General features: G+C 35.5%; 1 protein-coding gene across 5 annotated transcripts in view; it reads right to left on the bottom strand.

Annotated features, from left to right (window-relative positions):
• USP9X (ubiquitin specific peptidase 9 X-linked) overlaps positions 1 to 21,968 on the bottom strand; it is a 144,987-nt gene that overhangs the window by 16,899 nt on the left and 106,120 nt on the right. For all 5 annotated transcript variants that reach the window (XM_037822178.1, XM_037822181.1, XM_037822180.1 and 2 more), the window contains exons 25-34: positions 21,590 to 21,715; positions 19,852 to 19,977; positions 18,480 to 18,646; positions 14,283 to 14,391; positions 13,906 to 14,052; positions 13,159 to 13,305; positions 12,209 to 12,431; positions 10,174 to 10,394; positions 8,205 to 8,395; positions 2,496 to 2,669 (exon numbers count right to left, since the gene is read on the bottom strand). In XM_037822178.1, coding sequence (XP_037678106.1) covers positions 2,496 to 2,669; positions 8,205 to 8,395; positions 10,174 to 10,394; positions 12,209 to 12,431; positions 13,159 to 13,305; positions 13,906 to 14,052; positions 14,283 to 14,391; positions 18,480 to 18,646; positions 19,852 to 19,977; positions 21,590 to 21,715 — 1,631 coding nt within the window. The remainder of the gene's footprint in view (positions 1 to 2,495; positions 2,670 to 8,204; positions 8,396 to 10,173; positions 10,395 to 12,208; positions 12,432 to 13,158; positions 13,306 to 13,905; positions 14,053 to 14,282; positions 14,392 to 18,479; positions 18,647 to 19,851; positions 19,978 to 21,589; positions 21,716 to 21,968) is intronic.

Genomic DNA, 21,968 nt, shown 5'->3' with positions numbered 1-21,968 from the left:
AATATGAGTAGGCACTAAGCAAATTACTACTACAATCATGGAACAAACAGCCCACAGAAGAGAAAAAAAGTGAAATCATCTGACTCTAGTTAAAAAGTATGAGATTGTAAGAATAGGGGTCAGCAAACTTTCTTGATAAAGGACCAGATAAATATTTTAGGCTTTGTGGGCCATATGGTCTCTGGCAACTTGTCAACTCGGCTGTTAAAGAGAAAGCAGTCAGACTACATAATTAAGTAGGCATGGCAGTGTTCCAATAAAACTTTATTTATAAAAACAGGTGGTGGGGCGAGGGACATGACTCCCAGGGGAATGAATCTCCCTGGCGACATGTGAATCCCACAAATGAGCCTGGCCCTGGCAGCGAGAAATTGAAAATGCCTACTTGACCAATAGGAATAGGGGGGGAAAAAAGGTAACAAGCTGAGGTCACAGCAGCTGAGAGATCCCAAATAAGAGTCAAGAGGCTATCCTGGAGGTTTCTCTTATGCAAGCTCCAGTTAGACATCCCAAATGGCCAGAGTATGCCATGCCCTTACCAAAAGTAGTCCCCAAATATCTAGGTTCCTACCTGAAATTCTATAAAAGATTCACTAAGTTTTATCTCTCAGAAACTTAAATCCACCAGAGTGTTACTATGCCAGACAAGTCCTAAAACCCAGAGGAAATAGCCTCTTTAAGAACAACAATCAGGTGCAGCTCCCTTCCCCCATACTGTTGACACTCCCTTTCAATATGAACTAGTTAGGGTGCTCACTGCCTAGACACCCCTGAAGATAAAGAGATTAAGTGAGAGGAAGGGGTAGCAACAAACAAGATAAGATTTAACAAAGGTCTATGAATACTGAAACATTATATACATATATGTATTTATTTTTAGATGCAGGGTATTGGAATAGCTGAAGGAGATAAATGACATGGTGGAACTGTAACCTGTAACATCCTTTGAAATTTGCTCTATAGCTACTAATTGAATTGTGCTTTGAAAGTCTTCACCTTTCTGTATATACCTTACATTGCATAGTGGGTAAAGAACTGAGATCATGGAACTGTAATCCATAACAATTTTTGAAAATTACCTATATAACTGCTTGTTGAGCTGTACGTCGAAAGTTAACACCTTTTTGTATGTATGATATATTTTACAATAATGGAAATAGCTGAAGTTGTGGAACTGTGACCCATGACATTCTTTGAAATTTGCTCTCTACTTGTTGAATCATACTTTGAAATTTATCACTATTATGTATAAATGTTAAAGTTCAAAAAAAAAAAAAAGGGGGGTGGGGGCTAGATTTGGCCCGTGGGCCAAAGTTTGCTGATTCTTGGTTTAGACAAAAATGTCCTACAACAGACAGACTTGGAACTCGTTATGTAACCCTGTAATATATAACAAGAACAAGCCTGATTTAGTTGTTGAGCAGAGAAAACCAGTAACTTCCAAGTGCTTTTGAAAACTGGCTAAAACAAATTGAGGACTGACAGGAACAAATGACCAAAAGGTTGTTTTTGGGCAAGATGTTAAAATGACGATATTGTCCACGTAAGTGTGAAACGTCTTTCAAAAGGACTAAAAGTTGCCCATGCCCAGAGAACAAATGTATCATCTCCTCACTCTGAATGAATGGTAAAGATTATATACCTGGATGGAAATTTCTCATTTACATATTAGGTCTTCCCCAATCGTTTCCCTATGTTCCAAAAGGAGCTATATATCTCTATATAAAATACAGCTTGGCTCGTAGAAAAGACTATCTTAACTGTGATATTTTGACAAAAAGGGATTTCAAACCTACATTAATCAGTAATTTAACAAACTCCCAAAGTAAAACTCCCGAGGGACAGGCATAAACGTGTGTTTATCAGTGATGAACGGTTAATAAATTATTTAACTATTTTTAATAGGAACTCTTAAATGAAACAATTTCCCTTTTAAGTAAAAAGCAGAAGAAAAACACCAGAATTCATTGTTAACTCTTGCTGATTATTTTGATGTGCAAACATACCTTAAGGTGTGACAGTAAAAATCAGTAGTATTTTAAAAGACAGTATTTCACTTGTATAGGAATTATTGCTTCAATACTGTGTGTCATTTGTTAAACTCAATGCATCTAAAGTGTTGTAATCATTATTTTAATTCTAAGACAAAGGGCAAATTTGTAAGGAATACCTGTAGTTACATGCAAAATGCCATTTTATTTCCCCAGGAATGACCATACATATAAAAATGCAGGAGAAAATAGTATGATATAAGGTGGAGTAAAAGGAACCTTTAAGTTGTTTGACAAACAACTCCCTACCACCCCCACCCCCATCCCACCCTACCCCACCCCCGAGGTATAGGGGGTATGCACAGGATATAATTAATTCATACTCAGGTATTTAGTAATTGATGGCATACTCTTATTTTTGTACATATGTACTAGTGAAAATTTTATTTGTTGTTAGTAAATACACAGTACAACATACACTTTAAATATGTAATTAGCACTTACCTATGTGGGCAACCTTGGCAAATCTTCTGATCAGCAAAGGAACCTCCTAAGACTTTACTTAGCATAGCTGGATGTCCTAAGGCTTTTAAAGCTTCATCTAAACTATCCACCAATGAATTAAAAAATTCTAATGCATCATGTTGTTCACGTAGATTAATGGGCTCACCCCAAAGCCTACGAAATGAATGGAATAAAAATATGTAATATGCCACATTCCCAGAACAATAGATTATATTTTTCAGGAAAAAAAAAAGTAATACAACCACAAATGATAGCATATAAATTGAGATTTTATTCCTTAACTACATGAGGAAGGAGAAAAAAAATATATCTTATGTACAGAGTGCAGTGGGTAGAGAATGAGGCTCGTAGTAGAAGTGGTACCCCAATGACAAAGATCTACCATGAAATTACTAATCTTATGTGGATGTTCTAATTGCCATTTTATTTCTTCCATTTTGCTTACATTTTGGGTTGCAATATAGTGCAAAGATTTTATCTATTTAATCTTAACTAAATTGATTTTTTTCCAAGTGAAAAGAGAAAGGTTTGACTTGTTCTCGAGTTAATCTCTTTAGTAATCTGAGGACGTAAATCAGGCAAACCAAACCGAGAAAACCAATTACTACTCGTATATACCAAAACTGATGTTAAAATACCAAGGTGTTGCTGGAAACTATCAATGACATCTAATTTCTTATTTACAGAGTAATAGACATAGAGATTAAGTCTATTTGTTCTAAGAAAGAGATTCAACAAATATATTTTAAGTGTGCTTGAGGAGCTAATAGTCTTTTGATAAATTTTTGTAAAACCTTTTCTATACAGCAAATGATCTCATCCCAATTATATTTTAGACAAATAAAAATTCGCATATTGTGAGTTTAAAGTTAGATGTATCATTATTTGCTAAAAGTAACTTGTTTCATTATTGGAAATGACAGTCCATTTTATTTACTCTCAAAATGTAGGCAGTTTCCATAGACTATTTATTAATTACAAAGGGGAAAAGGTACCTTTACAATGGAGAGAGATGTTAGACACCAAGGGAACAAAATCAGTATCAACAATAACTAGACAAACTGATACCAAGTGCCTCCCAAAGAGATGCCATGAGAGGAATGTAACACCAGCTATGTAATTTTCTTGACAGAGACTCACTTGAATCTAATCATGAATAAGCATCATACAAATCCAGAAGGACAATGGGCTTGGACTCTTAAAAAATTTCAATATCATGACAAGTTAGGGAAATTACTTTAGATTAAAGGAGACTAAAGAAGTAACAATCAAACTTGTGCACTTACTGTCTAGATATTAGACTGTGATAAAAAAGTAGTCATAAAGAATATTTTGCAAAAAAAACAAGCACACTGCTGATTATTAAATCAATACTAAATTTCTCAGTTGTGGGAAAATCCAAGATGGCAAAAGACACAAATAGTCATTTTTCCAAAGGGGAAATAAGAACAGCTAAAAAGCACATGAAAAGATGCTCAACTTTACCAGCTATCAGGGAAATGGAAATCAAAACCGCAATGAGATATTTCACACCTACTAGAATGGCCACTATTAAAAAAAACAAAACAAAAACAAAAACAGAAAACTGCAAGTGTTGGAGAGCATGTGGAGAAACAGGAACACTTATTCACTGTTGGTGGGAATGTAGAATGTTGCAGCCACTGTGGAAGACAGTCTGGCAGTTCCTAAGGAAGCTAAATATAGAACTGCCATATGAACTGGCAATTCTGCTACTAAGTGTATACTTGGAAGAACTAAAGGCAGGGTCGTGAACAGACATTTGCACATCAATGTTCATAGCGGCACTGTTCACAATTGCCAAAAGATGGAAACAACCCAGGTGTCCATCAATCAATGACTAGATAAACAAAATGTGGTATACACCTACTATGGACTATTATTCAGCTGTAAGAAGAAATGAAATCTTGATGCATGTGACAACATGGATGAACCTTGAGGACAGTATGTTGATTGAAATAAGTCAGACACAAAAGGACACATATTTTATGACCTCACTAATATGAACTAAATGTAACTAGCAAACTCATAGTGTTATTACCTAGAATACAGGTTACCAGAAGACAGAATGAGGGCAGAGAATGGGGAGTGTGCTGATTTGGATCTGTTATGTCCCCCAGAAAAGCCATGTTCTTTTAATCCAACCTTGTGGGGGACAGATATACTGTTGGTGGGACCTTTTGATTAGGCTGTCTCCATGGAGATGTGACCCACCCAATTATGGACGAGATCTTTTGATTACATTATTTCTGTGCAGATCTGACCCTGTCCATTCAAGGTGGGTCTTAATTAGTGTACTGGAGTCCTTAAGACAGCTCAGAGCCGACACAGACCCAAACATTTGGAGATGCTAAGCTAAGAGATGAAGCCCTGAGTTTGCCCTGGAGAAGCTAAGTGAGAACCCACAGACGCTTAAGGAGAAAACCACTGGAATCAGAAGCTGAAAGCAATGTAACCCGGGGGGAAAGGACCAGCAGATGCCAGCCACGTGCTTTCCCAGCTGACAGAGGTGTTCCGGATGCCATTGGCCTTTTCCTCAGAGAAAGTATCTACCTCTTTGATGCCTTAATTTGGACATTTTCATGGCCTTAGAACTATAAATTTGTGAACTAATGAGCCCCCATGGTAAAAGCCAATCCATTTCTGGTATATTGCATTTTCAGCAGCTTTAGCAAACCAGAACAGGGAGCTCATGCTTAACTTGTGCCAAATTTATAATAAAGTTGATTTTAAATATTTGGAAATGGTTAGAGGTGATGGTAGCACATTATAGTGAGTATAATTAACAGAAATAGCATGTGGGTGAGATTATGCTTGAAAGGGAAAGTTTAGGGTCGTGTATGTCATTAGAAGTAAAGCCAGAGGATGAAACATGGGACCACATAACATAGTGAACCCTCTTGTGGATGACTGTGGTCAAGTATATACAAACATAAGAATGTTCTTCCATGAATTAGAACAAATGCACGATACTATTACAAGGTATTACTAATAGAGTGGTATATGGATAAAAATACACCTAAAGCAAACTATGGACTATATGGTGAGTGGTAATATAAGAACACAGTAATATATGAACATTCTTTCATCAAATGGAAAAAAACCAATACAAAACAAGGACACTAGGCTAAGTGAAAAAAAACAAAGTATTACATACTGTTTGACTCCCATTTATATAAAATGTAAATATAAATAAATATATAGATGGGGAAAAAGTATTTGCTCTGACAGAAATAGATTAGTGGTTTTGTAGGGCTAGAGAAGGATAGAGGGATTTAGAGTTGATTGCTGAGGGGTATGAGGTTTTTCTTTTGGAGTGGTGAAAATGTTCTAGAATTGATTGTAGTGATGAATGCACAACTCTGTGAATATGCTAGAAGACACTGACTGTATACTTTAGATAGACTGTATAGTATGTGAATTTCTCTCAAAACTGCTTTAAAAAAATTTCTTGAATGTTGTAATCTTATTGTACTTAGGGAGGAAAATGGCTCTACTGTTAGGAGAAACATGTTGAAATATATTTAGGGGTGAAATGTCCTGATGTTTGCAGCTTACGAGCAACTGGTTTAGGAAAAACAAACACCAAAAACTGAGTACACGCATGGAAAAACAAATCAAAGTAACAAAATGTTAAATGGTAAATCAGGGCAAAGAGTATAACATGAAGGTGACTGTCATACTACTACTACTCCTTTCCTGAAGGGTTTGAAAATTTTCAAAATTAAAAATTGGAAGGTGGGGGGAGGGGAGGGATGTGGTTAATCAACCAATGTTATCAGAGCATATTATGCGTCTAAAAGTGTGGATAATCTGAAAGTGCTAGTCTAGATACATTTTTGAGCTTCTTTAGCATAGGGAGTATATAACTGAGAAGTAAAAAATGTAAAAGCACTTATAAGAGAAAAAACAATATTTATAATTGAGTGACAAATTTTAAAGTAAAAGCTCCAAGTGTGAGAGTTATTTGGAAAAGCAATAGAACAGAAATGCTAAAAGCCTTATGGTAGAGATGGAATAAGCTAGGGAAAGAAGAAATAGTCAGAGAGCTGAGGGCAAGTGGTATACCCGTTGGATGGAACTGAAAGGGCAAAAGTGGAGCTGACAAATAGGGGGCTTAATTAGGGGAATAAAAGGAGTTGATATGCTGAGTCATGGGTGTGTGAGTATGCGTATATGTTTGTCACTGTACTATAAAACAGTGGTTTCAAAAGAAATCTAAGTAGTATTACAACAGATAAAGGGGAGCCGCTCTGACTGAAGCAGGGAAGATGGACCAGAGTGTCAGTGTCAGGTGACCCTTTTGCTTCATTCCTCTCCTCTCAGTTGTCTGGGAAGTTATCTTGCTGAAGGGATTTTAAGAAGCATTACTTAAAAAAAAAAAAAAAAATCACTGCTATCAAAGATTACAGCCTTTTATATACACAGTAAACTGTTTCATGGTTTAACTGTGATATTTTAGCACAGTATACAACACAACAGGCATTGGTTTAACAACAACAAAAAAAATCAGTGGAATAAATGGAGTCAAAGAAACAAGATCAAGATGTAATTGAGGTTTTTTTGGTTTTGTTTTGTTTCTTATGTCATAAAAAATGATTTAGGCTCATAGCTCATTTTTGGAGAATGCTAGGGTACCAACTCATAATTTTACAAACTGATAAAGGAAAAGAAAAGAGCACTTATCCTGCCGTTCCTAGAAAATTGTGTATTAGGGTAGCCAAAGAGTTGGTGAAAGAGAAAGTTTCCCTTTATAGATCTGTTCTAGCTAATAACTGAAAGAATGATCAAAATAGAATACTGCCATTTTGTAACTCTCATAAGATACTGGATTTAGACATTGATGATCAATGGCTATAACACCAGAGAGACAGACACTATGTATCACCACTCCTTATGGAGGCAAACATTCCCACTTACATGAAGCAGTCTTGCCTATCCATTCCAAAAAAAAGAAAAATAACACCTGAATCTGATGAAGCCTCTAGATCTCACTACCCATTTCCAGGAAAAAAAACACAGGGGATCAAGGAAAATAGAAAATACTAAAATACATACTGTGGGAAAATTTAGAGTAGACTATCTGGTTTCTTCAACAAATAAAAATTAAAAGAGACTCAAGAGTCATATCAACCATTTGCAGCATATGGACCTCATTTGGATGATTTTTAAAAACACACAGTAAACACAATTATAAGATACTTGGGGAAATTTGGACACTGACAGGAATATTTGACATTAAGGATTTTTAAAAGACTTGATAACAGTATCAAGGTTATATTTAAATAAAGACAGACACATACTAAAATATTTATGGATGAAATGACATGTCTGGGATTTGCTGCAAAACAAACTGGAAAGATGATTAGCTAAGAATTGTCAACTTTTGAGGCTGGGTGATAAGTTCACAAGGATACATACAATTCCCATACAATTATGGGAAGTTTCCCATAATAAAAAGTTAACAACATCTTAAGAGACCAAGAATGCTGCCTCTCCTTTCTATGAACAGTTTCTACTTCTTCATATGGAGACAATGAGAAGGAAAAAACCTAATACTATTGCTTAAATATCAAATAATATTTATAGTTGTACTGTAAATACTATAACATCAACAATTATTAAATAATTATACATATTCCCTCCAACATATATTTTAGAATAGTTTACCTGAACTGTTTCCAAAAGCCTCTGGGCACATAGTATTGTAGTCGAGAAGCAGCTAAATGACCAAATATGACCTGAAGGTGTCTTAAGACACCAATATTGTACTCTTTCCTATCTTCAGTTTTACTTAATGCTGGTTTGTCTTCAAATTGTTGAGGATATCCAAATACATCATCTCTGGGATCAACATTACTCTAGAAACAAAACAAAAACAAAAACAAAAAATCACTAATGCGGTAATCTAATTTTAAAAATACAGTAGAATACATTGAGATAATTCCAGTTAATGAACACTATTTATTTTCTATAATTATAGAATATAATGTATGTAATATAGTTGTTTCTTATTTCCAAAGCACTTAACATTCAATTTATAAATTTCAATTTAGAGTATTAGTGTTTAGTCCCAACATTTCCATATGAGTTATAATCATAAAGAAATAATCTTGACCATCTATCAGAAAGGTAGTATATAGCAGAGTACAGTGGTCACATTAGACCGAACTGGACACAGATGTAGGCTCTGCTACTTACAAGCTAAGTTACTCTGAGCAAGTAAGTAACTTGACCTTTCCAAACCTCAATTTCCTCATCATATATTTTTCATGTAGCTGTTGTGAGGATTATGAAATTAATGTATGTAAAGCACTCAACCATTCAATAAAATTTGATATCAAGAGTAGCAGTGGTAGAAGATGTAGCAAAAAACAGAATCCCTAAAGGTTGTAATTCTATGGCCACAACAGAGCAGAATTTAGTTGTTTTACAGTTCACTGAACATCCTTCTATACACTCTTAGCTGTGTCTAGGAGCTGTGATACAGAAATAAACAATACCCAGTCCCTGATCATGAGAAGCTTATAGTTTAGGGAAGGGAACAAGCACATAAGCAAAGTTCAAACAAATAAAACAGAGCAGTAGGGTGCCAAGACATGTAGAGCACAGGGTACTATGGGAGTGAGGTGGGACACCTTATTTGAATTTGTATCATATTTTTTTTCTTGGCCTCATTTACTTTTTGCCGGTACAAATAGCTATCCCTGCTAGTGTTTAACACAATGTCCCAGTGATGAGATGGGCTACAGAACTAGAATTTCATTTCCAATTTTCTTTCAGAGCAGTGCTTCTTAACCAAGTGTGAATGCAAACAATCCCTATGAAGCTTTCAAAAAAAGTAAAAACGCTCAGTTGCCAACTCCTTTGATGATCTGATTTAGTAGGTCTGGTGAAGAGTTGAGGCAAGTGTGTTTCAGAACCTCACTAAGTGATGAACTACTTGAGAGCAAAACTAGTCCTGGCAACTGAAGGGAGGGAATGAAGAAAGAACTATTCAAGACATTTACTACAATTAGAATATGCTGTGGTCACGAGAGTCATGTCCACTCTGATTTGCCACTAAAACCTAACTTTTCATAGCTTTATTCTGCATTGGACACTCTTGGCAGGCAGCCTAAATTTTGCTACAAGACCATGTAACATTACTTAAAGTAGAGAGAAAGTTTGTTTCCTAAGAAAAAAGAGCTATGCTCCACAGGAAATGTAAGAGTAACCTAAAAGTAAGCACAGATAATGAAACTGTCAGATAAGACAACTTGGCAAAAATTAATAGAGATAAATAATTAAAATACAACATAGAAAGACGAAAATATGATTTAAACTATCATTAAAAATGAAGATTCTAACCATTACACGAACTCTAAATTATACTCAACACTTTTCATACAAAACATTAATACATTGATGCTTTAAAGACATATAAACTGTCATAAAAATTAACTGCCATTTAAAGTCTGGTAGACGGCTGAGTGCCATGTTATGTCAAGAGGTATTAGTTCATACTGGGAGATTCCAGCCCTATCTTCAAACATACTTCAACAGGTCCAATGAAAGTACAATTACTGTAAGAGAGAACAATAGTATCTGGTATCAGGATCTTCAAACATAGAACAAAGAAGTGATAATTAGAATTTACCTCATTGTCCTGTTTTTCATCCCCAGACATATCATCATCCACATCACCACCTGTGCCTTCAATTGCAAGAATCCCATTCCTGATAGAAGGAATCATGTATAGTTGCTGAATCACAGAATTCATGTAACAAGTAGCACCAGCATTTTTCAGCCCCACAAATCCTTTTGGTGGGCGAGGTCCAACAGGTGGCAGATATTCCCACTCAGTAAGTGCTTCACAAGCTGGGAGAAGAGAGGAGACTCTTGTAGCATGAACACAAACATTCTGCCCCTGGCAACCCTGAAGCTGACAAATTGACAGCATCAACAATTCCACCACCACTACAGTCACCTTGAAAGCAGTACTCTATGTTTCCATTTCACCCTCAACAAATCTCAGCATCACGCACCATGGTACAGATTCTTATCCCACCACTCATAAACCCGTTTTTTTCTGATACTGCTTCTATGGCAGTTTCAGAAGTCAAGTAGTCTTACCAAATGGCATAATGCTCATTTTTATGTGCTAATTTTATATCTTTATTATTCAGTCACTACTAACTTTTAAAATTTTTTATACTTTTGTATGTTGCCTTCAAATGCATCAACACATTATAGCTTGCCCAGTTTTAAGCAATCCTAACACAACCACCTGGGTTCACATCCTGGTTCTGATACTTACCCAATTCTTTCCCTCCCATTCATGTCAGTGTTTCCTTCCTAGTATATGAAAGAGTAAAAGTAACCTTTGCTTTGCCTAGATCCACAGTGTTATTCTGAGGGGCAAATGAGATACTGGATTTGAAAGTTCTGTGACAATTGTACATCACTGTATCTCTCTCTCCACCTAGTATGAAACTGAAAACAACCTATATATCCATCATTGTCTAAGGGACTGGTTAAGTAAACTATAGTATATTGAACTGAAAGGTATATAGTCAATAAATGGAATCAGGTAGATATTGACGTACTGACAGGTAACAATCACAGATATACTACTAAGTGAAAAACAAAATGAAGAAAATTGTGTGTACTATATTCCAATTAGTGGTTAAAACTCTAAACCAAAGGAAAAAATACATGTAGATTTTTGCATACACAGACATTCTGGGAGCAGAGACATGACATGATGATAATGGATAATGGCTGCTGCCATGAAAGGGAACTGGGGAAGAAACACACTTTTTAGTGTATACCCTCTTTAGTATTTGATTTTTACCATGCAAATGTACTCCTTAAAAACAACAAATTAAAAACAAAAAACTTCACTAAGTTAACAAAACAAAACAAAACACCAAATCTCCTTACCATATACAGATTTGACAGGATAAATAACTGAAGGCCTAACACCTTTTAAGCGGTCCGTTTAATCAGAAACTCCTAAAATATTATTAGAAACTTCCTTATATTCTGAAACATATCAAAAAGTAATTTGGCATGTTCATAAAGATTATAATCAATAATATTCTTAAACTTTGTGGATAAACAGTGGTTTTCTCTTAAAATGAAACAGCCTCAGTTGTGTTTGAATTCTTATTTCTGCTTTTTCTGTTATTTTATATTACCCCACTCCAAGTGAACATTTATGTTCCTGATCTGTCTGGAGACTACAGCCTGTTTCATGGGCTTGATGTGATCATTACCTGAGAACATAAATAAAGTACACTAAAATGGTATCTTTTCACATCCTAAGTTACAAAACCAGATCTTAGAACAGAGATGAAAATAGCACTAAAGAGCTTCTAGGTGACAGCCTGAATGGTTTTCCAATACATATAAATTTGGGTTTTACATTTGAAATCTGTGGCATCTATTTTGGCTACTTACCACTCTGGAGGTTGGATGTGATGAGATGAAATTTATTTTGCCTGTATTTGCACCATTTACAGGAAGGCATTTAACAAATATTTGAAAAATTTTCTGTAATGGTCTTGTATTATACATGTTTGCTAAAAATATTAAACTACTTGCCAAAATAAGAACGTTTACAAAAAGAAAAACAGAAAAATAGAATCTGAAACAAAATTATCTGTGATCATGTAATTTAAAATACTTACTAGTTATTGCTGTGCCAATGTAATACATTTCAGTCAAAGAGTCTACTATCTGTTTGAGATTTCTCACACAGCCCACAGCTAATGCTACAAGTAATTCAAACCCAGCATTAATGGTAGCTGGTGAACTACAGACTGGAATAGCCTGTTCGGCTGGCAGTTCTCCATTTCTCATATACTGCAGGTAAACATTGGATGCAGGAAAGATGAAGTCATCAATTAATTCCTAAAGAGTTGAAAAAGGATTACATATTAGTAATGATATACATTTTAGAAAGAAAGAGATGTCTCTTGGAATGAAATATTTTATAATTATTTGTCAAATTCAAGATCTTATGACATCTCAGAAAATTTATTTGGATTTTCTAATAAAAAGATCCCAAACACAATTTACTGTAAATGACAAACATTGAGGTTAAATTTTTTTAAGTATTAAGAAAGAGTTAACTGTGGTACATAAGAAAAATACATTCTAAATACATTTACTCTTTTAATCATATGTATACCAAAATATAATCATTTTGAAGAAAATTAAACTGTACTAAAACGCAACTTTTGTTTCACTGAGTTACCAAATGGGAAGAAACTCTAATTAAAGTATAATGTACAAGAGCAACAGTCCTGCAAAAAGCTTCGCCTCACTTTAAATTGTCTCATTTAAAATGAAGTGAAAAATTCAGATTTTCTAATAGAAAAATTAAATGCTCATTTACAAAATACTTTACACTGAAATTTTATTAATATATAAAATTTTGAGACTTCTCTTGAATAAAAGGCACAACTATATTTTAAAAAATACTGTAACCTCTATGAAGTTTTTTAAAAAGCAAGAGGAGAAAAGAACATAAACACATCAAAGACACATTATAGGTTAACCAGATGGATTTGTTAATAATGACATTTAGAAGATTATGATATCTAGTTTCTTCTAGCACCAAGACAACAGAACTTACTTTAATGAGATTAGCACCTCCTTTTTCACAACCAATATGATACTTTTTCTCAGGAGTTTGAAAGGCCAATAACTCTTTTGTTACCCCAAGGTGACCTTCCAAGATGGTTTCTTCAATACCCGTTTCACCTGTTCTTTTAACGTCATCCTGCCAAAAGGGGAAAAAAATCGCCTAACTTATAAAAGAGATGTAGAAAAGGGAGAGAGCTCAGAGATAATTCACTCAAACCTTTCCATTCAAGCAAGTTTACTTTTCCTTGAGAACTCTCTGGAAGTACGCTTTAAAAACCACCAGAAGAAATGCTAATCTGAAGGGCTAAAAGCTACCAATCTCCTCAGAAATAAATTCTCATACAACTCTGCCAAAGTAAAGTGTCAAGTGTTTCTGGTGATAAGATCAAAAGCTAAATTTAAGTGCTAGTCTATCACACTCATTTCTGATGAGAACAATTCAAAAATACTTTAAAAAATTAGAATTTGCAAAAAGGCTCAAAATACTAAAGTGGAAGTAGCTGAACATCAGCAAATTTCAAGTATAGTAAGGCATTTTCACAAAACTAGTTATGCATTCATTCTATGAATTGTGAATTATTATAGTAATCCACCAATGCAAAGTATCTTCTTTGGTCCTTTCTATTATTCTCTAACATTTTCCATTTAACCAAAATGCTAAAACTATAAATCATCTATTAATGAAACACTCTTTACTAATTGTGATATGATAAACACAGTATTAATTGCAACTTACCCTAATTCTTTTAAGCCAATCAATTTCATTATTGAGAAGAACTTCAGCATTGGGTACGTTGATGTTACTATTGTAAGCATAATTAAGAAGGTGCCTTAAAAGAGTGAAGTAGTCTCCTGAATGTTTAGCTCTCTCTCTGGCTGTGCTCTGAAACAACAAAATAGAATATTATGAATTTACGCAGCCATGTTCAGAATCCATTTTTCAAAAACCCAGAGTTAACTAGAGAAGAAAAATTAAATAGTATGAAAGATTACCAATATTTTATTCATTAAATATAGACTGACCTTGTTTTAACACAAACTAAAACCATAAATTCCTGGATGTCCCTTGTTTAAAGAACGAATCACATTCATAAATATTAAAAAATGTCTCACCCCCAAAACGGTAAAGAGCAGAGTAATGAAGAAAAGAAGAGGCCTGTGTCCCATGCAACATCTGGTGCACATTAAGAAGAACTGCTCCTGTGCCACCTGACGAACAGTTCTGAAATAAAAATGTTTCACATTTAATATATGATTTTCATGAAAAAAATTCCAGCACGGATACCTCTCTATTGGATATTGGGGGTGGAGGGCAAGGGGGAGGTAAATTACAAGGTAATTTCCCTTAAGCACTCAAGCCAGCAACAAATATTAGACAAAACTTAAGCTGTGTGTCAAGGCTTATAACCTCAAATTATCACTGCTGAAGAGTCTGAGAATTTCTGAGTTAAAGCAAGTTTCTTATCATTTGACTATCTTAATATACACTGTGAATTAGGGGTGGGGCTGGGTCATATCAAGGGCAGAGATGGGTAAATAGAATATAAGCCTGTAGTTTTTGTAGGATACCTCGAACAGGCTGGAAATACCCCTCCAGATATTCTACAAGGTGCTCATGCAGTAAGCTATATGTATCAGTTTGGCCTTCCAGAGAATTGTTTTTATTTGATTATGCTTCAGAGCAAATGGCTCTGTGGGAATTCTGCTGCAATTACAAGAAAGGTACTGCTGTAGATGTCTATTATACCAGTGGTTCCCAATGTGTGGTCTCCAAATCAGCAGCATCTGGGAACTTGTTAGAAATGCCAATTCTCCTGCCCCATCCCAGATCTACTGAATCAGAAGTACTGGAAACCGGGCCTGAATCAGATGTGTGCTCAAGACCGAGAACCACTGTATTATTCAATATTCTCTCAATGATGGCCCATAGGAACAACTTATCTCAGATTTCAGTACTGGGAAGTTTACCTACTATGGATCTATTTAAAAAAAAAAAAAAAAACCATAATATTTATACCTCATCAGAATAAATACTCCAAGAGGGCAGGAACATCATCTATTTAATCTACTGCTGTGCATCCAGAACCTAAGACAGTGTCTGGCATATAGTAGGTACTCAAGAAACAGTTAACAAATGTATCAATTATAAGACAGTAGCCTGATTCCATTAGAAAGCAAGCTCTTCTGGAGCAAGGGCTTTGCTTTGTTGATGACAGAATTCCTGGCACCTAGAACAGCATAGCATCCGACACATGGAAGATGATCAACATGGCTCAGCTGACTAAGCATTTGGTAAATCTTACAGACATAACAAGCTGTACTTTACAGATAACTACCACATCTCTGTCTCTGTGCTAGCTGCCGGAGAGCTCTGTGCTAGCTGCCGGAGAGCTCTGTGCTAGCTGCCGGAGAGCTCAGAATCAAATTTATAGTTTAAGCATAAAAGATGTACAGCGTACTTTCTGTGTACTAACCGCCTCCCTGGCTTTACCTTCACTTTTCTACCTTTAACTTCCCATTTTTTCACTCAATTTCATTTTCTCTTGTCTTATATGCCTTTTTTTTTGGTGCTTGTATGTGTTTCTGATCCTTTTTGGAATAAAGCACGGCATACTAAAACAAATATATGATGGCCACCTCACAAATTTCCCTTCCGTATTCTCCTATGATACAAGTTACCTGACTATTAATCCTACTCAAGAACTCAGGTAACAGCAAAAATTCTGCCAACTATGATCTTCAAAAACTTGGTTTTCCTTTGGATAGCTTGTTGGAAAATCATTAGCAACTTTCATGCACTCATTATGAAAAGACAATTTAATTCTAGGAAAGCCAATCTAGGGTTAAAAAGCATGAATGGATATGGTGTGCATTAATGTGCATCAAGTGAGACTTAAATATCTTTGTAGCCCTTTGTGTTAGTTCCTGAACACCAAAGATCCAGTTCTTCTCCTCTAACAGTACCCCATGAGTAGAGGATTGTTGGAAGGCTTCATTCTTCTAGACTGTTTCACAGAAAATAACTGTATGGTCAATTTTAGTAAATGGTGGGTTAAACAAAGCACTCCTCACTTCGAGTTACTTGGATTTCCCCAAATTCAAACCCTAAAAACTTTAAGGGACTTCTAAGTTCCTCTGGTTTATAGGAACCACAGATGGTTTCAGAAACCTCCTAAAAACATCTAATTATTTCCATGTATATATCTAACTTTCTGGGGGGAAGGTCCACAACTTTTATCAGATTTTCAAAGGTGTCTGTTACTCCCACAGCCCTACTTTATTTTTAAACAAGTTAGGTAAGCAGCCCAATTAAGAGTACAAATTGATAAAAACAGTTGGTGCTTGTCAATTTCCTGTTGAAACCATCCTAACTATATGAAGAGCTCTACAGTGTTTCAAAAGAAACATGTCAACAAATCCCACTGCCTCTACCTTTCACAACATACCCAGAATTTTATCATTTCTCACCACTTCCACCACTACCATACTTTCAGCCACCATCATTTTACTTGGATTAATAAAAGGTTTACCCTCCCTGCCAGCCTATAGCTTATTCTCAACACAGCAAACAGAATAAACTTAAAATGTTAGAGCATATCATTGCTCTGCTCAAAACCCTCCAATGGATTCCCATTTCACTGAGGGTAAAAGTCAACTTCCTTACAATGACCTACCAAACCCTATATAATCAAATTGACTGTTACAGCTCTGATTTCACGTCCTATAACTGCCCCCCCCCCCCCCACTCAGTTCTAGCCACACTGGCTTCTCTGCTGATCTTTAGTATGTCAGGCATGTTCCTACTTTGGGACATCTATATCTCTTGTTCCTTCCACTTAAAACGCACTTCCCCGATTATCTAAATGGACCACTACCTTACTCTTTTAGGGTTTTGTTTGGAGGTCACCTTCTTAGTGAAGCCTTCCCTGTCTATCCAATATAAAACAGAATTCCGCCGACCACCCCCCCCATCCCTTTTCCTGCTTTTTTCCCTCTACAGGATTTATTACTACCTAACGTACTATATATTTTCCTGCAGTAGGTACTCAGTACACAGACATTTATAGAAGGAATGAACAGCAAGCAGGGCAAAAAGATCAGACTACTAGAGAATGATGGTGGAGCCTTAAAAATCAGGTACCTAAAGCTCAAAAAGATCTTAACCTTAAAATACCCCTTTATTGTTGCAGACGAAATAGCAGAAGCAAAATGAGATGAAATGTTTTCTACAGTACTTTACCCGACCGCGTGCAGGTAGGAGAGGGGTGAAGTGGTTCTAAATTCCCACTAGGGGAACTTTCATAAAGGGAAGAGAAGCCTGATTTGTGGGGATCCCATTAAGAGGAGTTTCTGAATAGGCTGGACTAGATGCCTTCAAGGAAATTACCCAAAGAACATCTTAAAAATAGTACACATTTCCATTTGAGACACACATGAAATCACTCTTGACTGTCCTCTGGAGTGGGCAAGTTGAATCTACCACATTACATCGTGTACATTTTCTGCTTTATCACTAGATTTCATATCAGCAAATTGCTTATTTCCCCTTTGTACTAATCTTTCATCAACAATTTTTGTCATTGTTGAATGGCACGTCAGATGGAATGGTAAGCAAATTGAACGTTTTCTGTGTCTTTTCACAAAATGTATGTAAGATTGATTAATTACATGTAACAGTAATGATAATTAGAGCTCAAATTTAAAGGTTTCCTTATATATGAAGGTCAGGACCAAACTGACCTAAGAGGACAGAATCCAACAATTTCTACAAATTCTACAAATCTACAATTGACTTACATAAAAAGGGAAGCCCAAAACAAAATTAATGTCATTGACTAAATGCTCTTACAATGAAAATAAGAGCTTTATAAGTGACCTTTATTCTCAGTACAAACTGCGAAAGTTCTTACTTATGTAATTAACAGCTTCACTAAACAAAACAAAACAAAACAAAACAAAACAAAAACCCTGACATCTAGGAACCCAAGATAGGATGCTAATGTCCTATTTAATTAAAATCTTTTAAACCAGGTTTTTAAAATGGGCTAAATATACTTAAGTGAAAATGAATTGTGAAATTAGAAAAAATAATCAGTGCTTTGAGAATTAATGTTGGCATTTTGCAGAGACTAAAACAAAGCAAATTCAGGTCTAAACAAAACATGGTTATATAAATTTTCCTAAACACCAAGGTGCTATCATAGAGACAATAAATATTTGATTTCTGGGATAAATTGTCAGTATAAATTATTAATTCACTTCTGCTTACAAAAATAAGATCAATTTCTTACAATTAAAAAAGACACTTACTTGCTGTGACAGTGCAATAGTAAGTCAATTATGAATGTCTGCCAAGCTTTTTCTTTACTAAGCGCATCTAAGGCTGTCGGAATCAAGGCAAAACATAATGTCATCACTTCCAATGCCTCACAGCAAACCTGTTCATCTTCCAAGTCCAGCTCACTGCCTGCATTGGTCTGTAAAATTATAATCAGGAGCAAATTACCTAGAGATGCATTTAAGAGAAATCTCACGCAACTTCTACTTAGTGCTTAAAACTTACTTCTCACTGAAACCATTAGGCCTCAACCTCTTCACTGCAACTTGAGGCCCTCATGGAATGATAAGCCTGAAAACAACTATTGCAGAAAATGAAGTCTAATTTCAGTATTTTGCTATGTTCCAAGGAGAACTAAATGAACATACTTAACATACCACTTGCTTCTTTGCCCTTCAGATTCCTAGAGACCTTCTGAGTTGTCTGTTTCTGCACCCATAATCATTGCTTTTTCAAGAACCATTCTGGCACTGCAGTTAGGTACTTTTGACTAGTTCTATTATGCAGCTTACCTCCAGTGCCCTTCTATTCAAAAGGTATCGTCTTGTACAATTATTCAGGAAGATTTCGAAGGACTTTTATAATCTAGAATACGCTTGTGTATATAAATTCTAATGACTTTATTCATCAAAATTTAATAACTTTAGCACATGTCCGAAACAGACAAGGCATTCAAATATTTGCTAAATGGGTACCCAGCACCATACCAGACAGATACTGTGAGACACCACCATCTATCCCAGGCAAATCAGTTACGTTTGAAATGAAAGGGAAGCTCTACTAAGCCAGAGACGTTCCTTTAACTCAATTTCCCCTTCCAAATATGCAGCAGTGATTATTAAGGGCAGGTAAATATGACAGGAAATCAAAGAGCCAAACACAGCCTCCCTTCTGTAAATAATTTGCTTAATCCAACAGAAAGCCAGGGATTACATCTAAACTGGCTGACACTTCCTATTTTGATTGCTCTGAGACAATCAAAAATACTTAAATGCCACAACACCACAACTGATATTTACCTAAACCAAAATTACACAGAACAGAATGATGATGAAAGAAGAGTAACTAATGGAAATGGGAGAAAAATTCAGTATGGGACCATTGTATCTCATCCCACTGAGAAGTAGAAAGGCGTGTCACCCTTATGGCAGAATTCTGAAGTAGTTTATTTTCAAAGTAAAATTTTACTATATTCTCATCTTAACTATAGCAGCTACCAGTTCATTTCCAACCATTAAGATACAAATGATTGGATCTTTAAAGATAGTAATCATAAAAATTCAGTCACATGCCCATAATACCAACATTTATTTAAAAGGAGTTTATTTCTGCAATAATGCTTACCTTCTCATAAATTTTAGTGATTTCTTCATTTGGGCTAAATACTAGCTGTAATGCCCCACATCCTGATGCCCAGATAATTTTTTGTATAGCTCTTATTACACAAATATCAGGCATGTATCTCGAAGCCTGCAAGATAACGAGTAATTGAAACCGTTGATAGAATATTACAGTGAAATAACCCCTAGAAAAACAAAAATGTTTCTCTTTGTAAAGGCCATAGGAATGGCTATGAAGAAGTACCATGGTCTTTAGGTTCCCAAGTTGCCCCACTTTTTTTTTAAATTCAATTTTATTGAGATATATTCATATACCATGCAGTCATACAAAGCGTACATTCAATTGTTCACAGTACCATTATATAGTTGTACGTTCCTCACCAAAATCAATTTTTGAACATTTTCATTATCACACACAAAAATAAGAATAAAAATTAAAGTGAAAAAGAACAATTAAAGTAAAAAAGAATACTGGGTGCCTTTTTTTTGGCCCTCATTTTTCTACTCATCCATCCATACACTGGACAAAGGGGTGTGTGATCCATATGGGAGCCAATCACATTTTTATACAATCATCTTCAAGATTCAAGGGTTCTGGGTTGTAGTTTGATAGTTTCAGGTATTTACTGCTAGCTATTCCAATTCATTAGGACCTAAAAAGGGTTGTCTAAATTGTGCATAAGAGTGCCCACCAGAGTGACCTCTCTGCTCCTTTTGGAATCTCTCTGCCACTGAAGCTTATTTCATTTCCTTTCACATCCTCCTTTTGGTCAAGAAGATGTTCTCCATCCCACGATGCTGGGTCTAGATTCCTCCCCGGGAGTCATATTCCATGTTGCCAGGGAGATTTACTCCCCTGGGTGTCAGATCCCACATAGGGGGGAGGGCAGTGATTTCACCTGCCAAGTTTTTGCCCCACTTTTTAAATTTAACAGCAATACCACAAAGTCTGCTTTCAAAATTAGGATCTGGTCCTGTACTATTTTCATAAGAATCTTAAAAAGACTACAAAGATGATTCAACCATTCCACTCCTAGTTTTTTATCCAAGAGAAATGAAAACCTATGTCCAAATAAACACTTGCACAGAATGTTCACAGCCAAGAAAACAGGAACAATCCAAATGTCCTTGCCACCAAGAATATGGATAAATAAAATGTGGAATATTCATAATGGAATTCTACTTAGTAATAAAAAGGAACAAACTACTGATACATAGAGAAATGAATCTCAAAATCATTATTCTGAGTGAAAAAAGCGAGGCACTAAAGAATACATACTGTATGATTCCATTTATATAAAATTCTAGAAACTGAGAAGTATAATGACAAAAAAATAAAAAATAGTGGTTGCCTGGGGGTCAGGGGTGGAGAGAAGGATAACTGCAAAAGGGCAAAAGGAAAGAGTGATGGAAATATTCTGTATCTTGATTGTGGCAGTGATTTCACAGGTATGTGCATCTGTCAAAACCCATTAAATTGCATGCTTTAAAAAGATTCTGCTTATTGTGCATAAATCATACCTCAATAAAGTTGTATAAAAACAACTTTGAAAAACATTAATAACAGATAAAATTCATTTTAGGTGAACTTTAGCTAAGTTGGAATAGTGATTAAAGTGAGTGAAGTCTAGGAAAATTAAGCCTCAAATTGTGAAAAGGATCAGTTCTAAATTAATGGAGGGCTGAAGGTAGAAAGAAATGAATCATCCAGGATTTCAGAACTTCGAAAGTTTAATACTAACCTCATCAGATATCTGCTGAGCAAGACGAATTGATACATTTCTAAGCATACACTCAGATGATGGATTAGGAATGCTCTGAAGGGCACTTTGTAGCACAACTGCTTGATCATGAGTAACTTGGTTGACCTGAAAAAAGTTAACCATTTTACTTGGAAATAAATAATTTGTATGTAACCATAACCATTTGCTCCTCATCCATCACTACTCTCTCAGGATGACCTTCCATACATCCACTGCAGAACCCAAGGGGACTTAAACAAAAAGCACTCCATATTGCTAGCAATGTGGACTTCCCCACTGTATGCTTTGGGGTGCTACATATCGCTGTGGGAACCGCCATTCTAGATCAACCCAACAAGTGTTTCTACATCTGGGCTCA

Source organism: Choloepus didactylus, chromosome X (genome assembly GCF_015220235.1).
Source record: "Choloepus didactylus isolate mChoDid1 chromosome X, mChoDid1.pri, whole genome shotgun sequence".
Lineage (NCBI taxonomy): Eukaryota > Metazoa > Chordata > Mammalia > Pilosa > Megalonychidae > Choloepus > Choloepus didactylus.
This window is presented reverse-complemented; position numbering and strand designations above follow the sequence as displayed.